General features: G+C 31.5%; 1 protein-coding gene across 1 annotated transcript; it reads right to left on the bottom strand.

Annotated features, from left to right (window-relative positions):
- Nucleotides 1–5,084: 5,084 nt before the first annotated feature.
- LOC145159358 (Leucine-rich repeat protein kinase family protein) lies at nucleotides 5,085–9,027 on the bottom strand. The gene is made up of 3 exons (XM_079078303.1): nucleotides 7,612–9,027; nucleotides 6,096–7,505; nucleotides 5,085–5,839 (listed from the first exon to the last, which is right to left on the bottom strand). The coding sequence occupies exons 1-3, from the start codon at nucleotides 8,513–8,515 to the stop codon at nucleotides 5,244–5,246; spliced, it is 2,910 nt and encodes a 969-aa protein (XP_078934429.1). The 5' UTR covers nucleotides 8,516–9,027; the 3' UTR covers nucleotides 5,085–5,243.
- Between the last annotated feature and the right edge of the window lie 1,637 nt (nucleotides 9,028–10,664).

Raw genomic sequence — 10,664 nt, 5'->3', positions numbered from 1 at the left:
TTTATGGTTTGTGCATTAAAGTCAAAAACAGGGGATGGCGATGGCGGTGACGATCATCCCAAAACCACAAAATGTCAAAAAAAAAAAACAAAAAACAAACAAACAAACAAACAACAACAAAACTGTCAACAAAAAACCCAGAAATTGTAGCATCTGTCAACGAAGGAAGAGGGGTTGATATTCATATGCATCTGCAAGTGAGAGGAAGCAACAACATGTTGAATCTATATGCCCAAGAATTATTATTGAGTGACATTGTTAATAATATATGTCCTATAGGGTCACACCATTATCAAGTTGACACATTTTGTATATTTATTATTAATGTGATTATTAATAAATAATATCAGTTCTTGTTTAATTAGGGAATAGTTATTGTTTTTCTGAAAATAATAAATATAAGAGAGTACGGCTAGTTATTATTTCATATGGTATGAATTAATAAGTCGTGCACAACCTTTTGGACTAGTTGGATTTTTTTGTCTTTTACCTAAAGACAAAATTTATATTTTATTTGAGCTTATAAAATTTGAAGAATCCTCTTCTTTTCTAAGGTATGGCCGAAACTATCATAAAGCATAGGAGGTTGCTTGTCAACCTCCCTCCCATGTCCCCCATGCCTCTAAAGTAAGGTGATTACTTTACATTATAATACAGGATTGCTTTTGCTTTTGCATGAGTATATACATGATGTGTCTTGTATGAATTTTGGCTAGTGGTTTAGTCTTAGAAACACTCTCTTCTTCCCTCTTCTCTCTCACGAAAACCGTAAGATGCATGATTCATCTTCTCTTGCTTTCTTTTGAAGATTATTCAAGTCTTTGGTGGCTTAAAGTGCTTCTCATTTAGTGCTTATTTGAGTTAAGCATTTAAATGCTTAAGAATTACTTTATACAAGAAGGAACTAACATTCCAAGTGTCTTACTCTTTATGGTGGATACACATAAATAAATTCTATTCTTGAATTTTTGCTATCTTCATCAACACCCCAAAACCAAGTGGGTTTAAAGGCTTCAAATGATGTCATTCTAAAACACTATTTGGTTGTTTTTAATTTCATTGTAACCTCTATAAATGGATCCTTGAGGGTTTGGTTTGTTATAAACTTAAAATAAACTTGTTCTTTTTATAAGACTTCCATTGTGGTTTTTATAAAAAAATACACTTATATTTTGTATCAAAACCCATCAGTGGTATCAAATTAAGTCATATTTTATATGTTAGAATGATTTTTTATGTTTGATAATATTTGATTTTTGGAAAACAAGTATGTATTTCTTTTGGTTAAGAAAAATCCATATTTTTCTTCTTTGGCAACTTCTTGGTTACAATTGTTTATTTTTATATGTAACCAATTTTCATGTATTTTTGTTATATAAAAGTTGCCTTAGAAAAAACAAAGATTTGATTGTTATAATATTTGATATGTGGTTGTGTATAAACAAGTCATTTAGACATTTGTGTTGTGTTTGGTTGATATTTATTTATTCATAAGATGTAATAGATAAATGGATATTTTTTTATTTGTTCATTTTATGTAATAAATTAGTTAGACTAGTAGTATTTTTTTTTTAAATATAACAAGATGAAGAAATGACCTCCTTGAAGATGACTTAACCACTTGAGACTATAATCCCAACCATGAGCTTCTACTCTTGGTTTTGGGTTTACTTATAGTCTTAATGGTTTAAGTGCAACAACCTTTTCAACATGAAGACTTGAAGTTCTTTTTTGCAAGAAATAGTTTATTTGGAAAGTGGGAGCTTGAAGACATTTTGAAGTGTCCCTCAAGTCCTTTAGGAAAGACTTAATAATTCTTTTGATGACTCACAAAAATTATTACTAGACATGGTTTGGTTTATACAAATTTTTAATGCATGCATGTGATGTTTATTTTTATGTTATGTTTTGTGTGTGAAAATGAGTTTTACATGTCAAACAACATTTTAACATAAGATAATATCACTTGGAGTTTGAGTAAAAAATATTTAAAAGATAACATAAGATGTTTATAAATAGATATTTATAAAAACATTTTTTACCGGTTACCGGTTAAAAATTGATTTTTTTGTTGAAAATAGTTTTATTGTAAAATATAAATAGCCAACTTTAAAATATTTGAATAGGTTTAAAAGGTGTTTAAACATTATATAAACTCCATGTTTTTATAATAAATAAGGACTTTTTTTTATTAAAAAGACTAAAATCGGTTTATAATAATAAAACTAGTTATTATTTTTGCGTCAAAACTTAATATATGATATTAGTGTTTTAAACATAACGCAACATGTTGATATTATTTTTTATGCATGCCAAATGAGATGTAAAACATAAGTATCATCACCCAAGTTTTGGTTTATCAAAATATGACTTTTATCATAAGATGCATAAAATTGAGTTTATAAAATAAAATGAGTTGATTCTACAAATTCATGAAGTCATAAGATTTTGATTGTTAAAAGGAGATTTAAAATAGTGATTAAAACTCCAAGTCTTAAGTATAAAATGAAGTTTTATTAAGATTATTACCGGTTTTTAAAACCGCTCTACGACTAAACTTCAAAATATCGGATTTTGGGGTATAATTGATTGCGGCTAATGGTAAATAAAATGAAGTTTTATTTGACACCTAAAGAACCATATAACAAGTGATGTGATTTTTACAAAAGTGTACACGAATTGTTGGATGCATTCAATATTCATGAGACCATGTTTTTATAAACTATAATTGTAAAACATATATATAAAACCTTTTTTTTAAAATGCAAGTCATCGTCGTCCTTTTGAAGAACACTTAGTATCATTTGTATGGTCTTAGTGGCACAAGGTCATCTGGTCATTAGGAGTGTCTTATGATGTTCGGGGTAGTTTTGTAGTTTTTGGTGTCTAAAGGGCCACCTTGTCACTAGTTAGTTGCAATACTACAAGTTGTTTCAAGTATGATGACTTGATCGAAATCTTGTGTGATAAAGGTCACCTAAGCATGAGAGATATGAGGCATAGATGGGATAAACATGCCAAATTAAGCAATAGTTGTTTAGGATCCCATTATCTAGGAGTTACATATTGTATGCAATTGGTAAATTAATGTTTTAAGAAACAATAAAAGGTATTAATTTTTAAAGAATTAATATTAAAAATACTAAATGAAACTTTGTTAAATTATGTATATAATTGTTAATACTCTTACGCCTTGCAAAACCTTACTCTTGTTGAGTTTCAAGAGACAGTAACATTTTATGGTTATAATTTCTATAACTGGTATAATATCTTGAGGTCCTACCTTAAGAATAAATAGAAATTATATATACTAAAAGATCACATACCTGAATAACCTCTACAATTCTGTTAGTCTGATCATGCTACTTTGATGGAAGTATTATTGTGATGATATTGATGTGTCTCACCCGATACTGGAATAATTAACCTTGACTTGTAGAAAGTGTAGGATAGTTATGAAACCTATCAGATGTCTCATCAAGTAAAGCATATATTCAATCAGAATAGTAGAAAGTTCTTCAAGTCTGTTCAAGCATTAAATAAAGGAAGTATAAGAGATTGTGTATTCAAATAGACGTATAGTTCATTTAAGGGAAATACAACATAAACCCAGAAATCAAGAAATGATCAAAATAATTAGTGTTGTTTCTATTGTGGAAGAAACTAGACACTAAAAGAGGATATGTTCTTCTTATCTTACCAAGTTGAGGAAGTCTAGCTTGACCAAGACTTTAGATATCTATATTATAGAATTATTTATTTTTTCCATCATTCACTTGAGTATTTTATACTTCAGATGACACTGATAATTGATATTTTGTGCTGATGATTGGAAGAAATAATCAACTGATTACAAATGAATGGTATTCCGTGCTGAAGATATAACAAATGATTTAATAGTCTTTAAACAATAGATGTTTTGTACCTATTTTATAAGAACATGTAACAGTTGTAAATTTTTGAATAAATCAAGATTTACTTATTGTTTAATGAATGTTCACATTCATGATCTGAAACGATGTATTTGATGTTAAATAATATTTTATCATAATGTTATTTATGAAGTAAATCTATAAACTTTCATTAAATTGATAGTTCTGATCATAACACTTTAATAATCAAATGATATTAAATTCAAACTTATCTATGTAATAATCATCATCACTGTATAAATATGAAATACATAACCTCAAAAGAATAGAATTTTTGAAGTCAAATGAGCTTGATTCATTTGATACATGTGAATCCTATTTATATATGAAGATGATTCATAAGTGTCTTTATCTATTAGTAGTTAAAGAACAAAAGGTTTTACAAGGAATTACAGATAAGTGATGTATGTAATCCTTTCAATCCATGAATAATTTTGATGATAGATGCTTAGTCAATTTCACTGACGACTTTTATTTTTGACAAATATAATGATTTTTATGGCAACCCCCTAATATCCACTATCGAGTCTTTGTATTCATAGTTGCTAAGTTCCAATGACTCAATTTAGTATCATTTACACAAAAAATTATTAATATCTTCTCCATCTATTTTATTTTAATTCAATACAATATATACCATTTTAAATCATATCAAAACAAGCAACAAAGAGAAGATGATAAAATATTATCCAGCAAATACTTCAGTTAAAAAACCATAATGCCCACAAATCCACAATGCCTCCCTTTACCCTAAAAATTTAGTTAAAAAACCATAATGCCCCCTTTACCCTAAAAAATTCTAATTCATGTTGGAACACAGTGCGATTGCTGACAATTAGGAGTGTAACTAAATGGACCCAACTCATAAGAAAGATACTCTAGACCTGTCTGGATTAGAAAAGGACTCGGTTCAAATCGAGCATTCGAGCTCAAGCTTGAGTAATATACTCTTTAGCATAGTAATATTTACACTTTTACCCTTTATTTTATTCATATTTAGATAACGAGAAGCTCACGAGTTTAAATCATATTTCTGTTGTAATTTAATGTAAGTTTATTTTATTTGTCTGAGCCCGGGCTTGAGTCAAGTTTCGAGGTTGATAGTACCCGAGTCAACTAAGGTCAATTACACCCATACTGACAATTGAAGTATACCAGCTGAAACCAACTCTGCAATGCTTTTATATTTAGTGCAAAGAATTAGAAACTTGAAGAAGAAATATGCATAACTTACAAGAATGTTCAAGTACAGAAACCGGTTTCCAACAATTAATTGAATTACCATTTACCAATGAGATAGGCGGAAAACCCTCAGACGGGCGCCATTATTGATGAAAGATCTTCCACAACCGATTTGATATCAGGTCTTTCATCAGCCGGAAGTATACACCTAAGCGCCACCTCAACCATCTCTTCCGCCACTTTAACCAAATCACCGCCACCGTCCACCAGCTGCGGGTGAACACACTCAATACACCGGTTTTCATCACACAGCAATCGCACCCACTCGGTCAGATCCACCACCTCCCCAGCACCACCCAGAATCATCTCCGCCGAACTTTTTCCGGTGAGAAGCTCAAGTAATATGACCCCAAATGCATAAACATCGCTCTTGAGTGATGGGCATGGTTTGCTTGTACTGCAAAACTCCGGCGGCCGGTAACCTAAGGCTCCCGCCGTGAGAACCTGCTCGGCTGTCCCTGCTGATGTCATCAACCGGTGGAGGCTGTAATCAGTTAGAAGGGGGTGTTTCATGGCGGGAGGTTCCAACAAGATGTTGGTTGATTTTAGGTTGCCATGAGGTATGGCTCTTTCGTTGTGGAGGTAGCTCAGGCATCGTGCTATATCTATCCCGATTTTGTATCGATCATCAAGATTCAAACTTGGAAGATTTCTCGCATCAGATTCTGCATAACATAAACTAAAATTATACTTTTTTTTTTCTATTCATTTGGTATATTATATGTACACAAACATGTCTAATTGCAACACACTTTCATTAACATCCCACTCTCGTGTCTCTCTATTACAGCATTGCACTTTCAATTTTTCTTTTACTTATTAAGGCATTGTACTTTTTTTGAAAATTCTACCGAAGCTATATTGGTAGAATATGAAAGTAGGATGTTATAATAAACAGATGAGATTAGAAAGAAAGATTACCATTAAGATAGAGAGATAAACAAGGGGCATCGATGTAATTAGAAATAAGCATTCTCTCATAATCTCGTGGGCCCCAGTAATACCCCTGCAGGGATACCAAATTCAGGTGTTTAATGCCACCAAGCTTTGTGACTTCTCTTGCAAATTCTTTCCTCCCTTTGGCAATCCCTTCCTTGAACCATTTCACCGCTAAAACCTCGCCGGAATGAAGGACAGCTTTGTAAAGCGTCCCGTGGCAGCTCCGGCCAATCATTTCCGCCGGAGCTGAAGAAAGCTCTTCTGCACTGAACACCATTGATCCATGAAAAAGATGAAGCTCACCTATTAGTTTATCAGGAGAACAAACCATCTCTTCATTTGAGGAAGTAGTAGTAGTAGTAGTAGGAGGAGGAGGAGGAAATGCTACTTCCGCTTTTCTTTTTGGCCCTTCAACAATCGATATGTTGTCCAAATGCACCCCTCCTCCTGTAGGTGCTGCTGCTGCTGACATGGCAACATTCTTTTCTTTTTCAGGGTGGTGATTCCTTTCATACTTTCGTTGGCTTCTGTAGAACAATATGAATATCAAGAAACACAAACTAGAAACACCTCCGATCAAACCCACGATAATCGCGGGCTTGATATAGGATCTTTTTTTAGAGGCGTGGCCCATGTTCATCGTGCCTGGAACACCTTCTGATGTTGAATATGGGAAACTTAGAAGATCATTCCCCGGGTGGAATGCTGAATCAGGGAAATTTTTCAAGTTTTCAGGAACAACTCCAGAAAGATTGTTGTAAGAAACATCGAGTACTTTAAGGGTACCCGGAAGATCATCAGGGATGCCACCTTCGAAATGGTTGTTAGATAGATCCAGCAACTTCAGGTTACTGTAAAAACTTCCAATTTCTCTAGGAAGATGATCGGTTAGTGAATTATGGGACAAATCAAGAATCTCGAGGGTCAGATTCGTAAATTCGAGTGAAGGGGTGGGGATGGGGATGGGGATGGTGCCAGTGAAGTTATTGAAGGACATGTTTATGTAGGTCAATCTTGTTGAGTTAAAAAGAGTGGGAACAAGTGTACTGGTGAAGTGGTTGGAGCTAAAGTCAATGGCTTTTAGTTCTGGGTAGGTTGATAGAACTGGAGGTAGAACACCTGTGATGGAGTTGTTTGAGATGTTTAAGGAAGTAAGCCTTAAAAATTGGGATGTTTGGATCGGGAAAGTTCCTGTTAAGAAATTTGAACTGAGATTAATCTGTTCAATATAGTTTCCCCATGCTTGGATTCTGGATAAGTTCCCTGAGATCAGATTGTTGCTTAAATCTATGGTGGCACAGTGAGCAATACTGAGAGGCAAGATCCCTGTCAGCTTGTTGAATGACAGGTTAAGACTCCTTAGAGTTGTAGAGGAGATACTCTCCACAGGACCTGTAAAAATGTAATCAAAAAAGAAACAAGTCAAAGTTGATAGATATTTTTATGTTTTCACTGTTGACATGCTTACACAACTTTATAGCAAGTGGAATGAACATACCTTTAAGCTGATTGATGCTGAGATCCAATTCGGTCAAGACCATTGAGGTCTCTTGCAAAAGTGCTTCTGGTAGAGACCCTGATAAGTTGTTGCTACTGAGCCTTAGAATCCGCAAAGAAACCATAAAATTAAAAGAAGGAATAGTGCCCACGAATTGATTATTACTTGCATCAAACACCTCCAAATTATCAAAGTAAGGCATTCCATCATGGGAGAAGAGATACCCATCAAGATTGTTGTGGCTCACATTTAAGTATTGAATTGCAGAAACAAATTTTTCTGATCCTAGCCCCAAGTCCAAACTTCCTAGGAACCCATTGCTGCTAAGATCCAGGTAAACCATACCACCCAACTGTGACAAAAGGTCCATGACCTTCCCAGAAAACTTATTTGAATGAAAATCCAAATGCTTCAGCTGTTTGAGATACCCAAAACTGGATGGAACACTTCCTTCAAGATTGTTCAAGGAAAGATCCAAATGCACCAATCTTCTTGAATTTGTAATTTCTTTAGGTAATGGCCCATGAAACAAATTAGATGAGATATCTAAATACTCCAAGGAACCAATGGAGCCAACCTCTTTCGAAATGATCCCATCAAAATGATTGTTAGATATGGATAAATTACGTAGATTGCTAAGGCCTATAACTGAACCAAAACCAAACGTCCCAACTAGACCTAAATCATTAAGCATCAGGGAGGTCACATGCCCACTGCTACAGGTAATCCCGTACCAATTAAGGGGGCAACCGTTTGATGCCAAGGATTTGGGATCCCATGAACCCAAAACTTTACCAGAAGAATCTTCCTGGATACCCCTTTTCACCTCCAAAAGTGAATCCAATTCTGTTGTTCCCACTACCAATTTAGCAAGTAGTAATATAATCAAACACATGGACTGCATTTCCTCTTCTCTAATCAAACAACCAACTAAAACGCATAAATTAAGGACGTTTCAACTCAATCTATGAAGGTACCAAATCGAAATTGCAATTATAACGAAAAGAGAAAAGCAATAGCAACAGTGGACATTTCAATCCCCGAGTCAAGAACGCAATGATAAGGTCAGAGATGCTCATAGAGGCTAAAAACATACCATAACTTGTGTATCCAATGTAAATTGGAATAAGAACTCAATGCATCATGAATTAGAAATCACCCCCAATGTATGCATGCTGGAGAAGGATAATTGACAGTGAATTTACGAAGGGAATGTGCATAAACAATAATTATAGCAACATCAAAGTCTTGAATGGAAATGGTAAAGCGACTGATGTAGAGGAGCAAAATGGAACAGCTAGAAGGTTGGTGAGTGAAATTAGTGCATTGCAACTAGTAATCGAATTGCTAAAGAAAGCGATGTAACCCCGGGAGATGTGACTTGACTTCTATCGGTGGCCGTATGTATCGAACACTAATAGCGAAAAGCAGCGACGCTTTACTCTCGTTATGCGTACTAATTTATATTTTATTCGTAGAATTAAGAGAAAAAAAACAAATTTGGATCATTGTAAAATAGAGTTTACAGGATTTATCTTTTATCTCATTTAATTTTTTATTTTATAGTATTAAGTATTAACCAGATTATAAATTTAAGTTTTTTTTTATATATTTTTATGAATATCATTCTAAAATTTAAGTTTTTTTTATATATTTTTATGAATATCATTAAAATAATATTAAAATTTATATTATTAAATAATTTTAATTAAACAAAAAGTTCCGTGTATAAAAGTAATTCAAGTTAATTGTGATAATAACAAAACAAATATTTTATTAAATAGATAATTTCGTTCATAACATATGAAAATATATATATATATATATATATATATATATATATATATATATATATATTTTTTCCTGTGACAACTCAAAAAATAGTAACGACTGAGAGGACAATTCTCCACCATCCATTTCGCTAAGGGCACAAACGTCTAACTCAAATATTTGATCGTGGTGCTTTCGCATGCGACCTACGTCTGTGATAACTAATACGGAGTCGAAGATTTAATCACGTGCGGTGAACGTCCATTGAATGTTATTTAAGTAGGTTTTATTATTTATTTTCGCTTAATTTTGTTTTTTTTTCGTTAAAAAATTCAATTTTTTTTAAATATATATGTTCTCGATTTTAACGATTTTAATTGTTTTATGTTTTTTTTAATATTTTTGCAACATACTTGAAGGTACTAGTGTTTTTCTTTATTTTTGTTTTTATTTTTTGATTTTTTTGATTTTTTTGGTTTTTTGATTTTTTAAACTGTATATCGGTTTGAGTTTTTAATGTTTAACAATTATAAAATTTTAAATAAAATGATTATTAAGGATCATAATACTTTTCGTTCATACTTTTTTTGAATCATATTATTTTTAGATCATAAAACTTTGAATCGAATTATTTTGGAATCAAATCATTTTTGAATCATATGATTTAGGATCAATAAGATATTCAATTAAATATAGTTTTTGTTCAAAAAAAATTATGGATCATTATATATTTTAAATCATTTAATCTTGAATCATAAAAGATATAATTAAAAATTATAAAATATTTGAGTCTAAATATTTTTAGATCATAACAAATTAATGATCATAAACAAGTTAAATCAAAAGTTTTTTTTAATTATAAATATTTTCAATGGTCGCATTTCGGATGATATTAAGTTCAATAATTTTTTTTTAAAAAATTAATATTTCTTAAAATTAAAAATAAATACTTCAAAAACTTATTTTAAATTTTTTTTTACAAAGTTACAAGTATATTGAGTAGAAGTATCCCTTAAATTTTTAGTACTCTTAGAGAATTTTTTTTCTGCATTTTTTTATTATATATATATATATATATATATATATATATATATATATATATATATATATATATATATATATATATATCATTTCAAATTTTCATGATTATGCTCATTTTGTAGACAAATAAATTTTAAGAGCTTTAGTTTTTTCAGATTTTTTTTTCAAAGTTCGTAAATACCACTAATATATTAATAAATATGTATATATATATATATATATATATATATATATATATATAT

This window comes from Lactuca virosa, chromosome 2, assembly GCF_052849685.1.
Source record: "Lactuca virosa cultivar CGN04683 chromosome 2, Lactuca_virosa_CGN04683_v6, whole genome shotgun sequence".
In the NCBI taxonomy this organism is placed as follows: domain Eukaryota; kingdom Viridiplantae; phylum Streptophyta; class Magnoliopsida; order Asterales; family Asteraceae; genus Lactuca; species Lactuca virosa.
The sequence above is the reverse complement of the archived record's forward strand: the minus strand, read 5'-3'. Positions and strand labels throughout refer to the sequence as shown.

What these genes read in the sequence shown, in the direction of transcription:
- LOC145159358 (XM_079078303.1), bottom strand. Translation starts at nt 8,515, where the DNA reads ATGCAGTCCATGTGTTTGATTATATTACTACTTGCTAAATTGGTAGTG. An exon ending in CAGCATCAATCAGCTTAAAG is followed by an intron (nt 7,506 to 7,611) that starts GTATGTTCATTC and finishes ACATTTTTACAG; the next exon opens with GTCCTGTGGAGAGTATCTCC. An exon ending in TTTATCTCTCTATCTTAATG is followed by an intron (nt 5,840 to 6,095) that starts GTAATCTTTCTT and finishes TATGTTATGCAG; the next exon opens with AATCTGATGCGAGAAATCTT.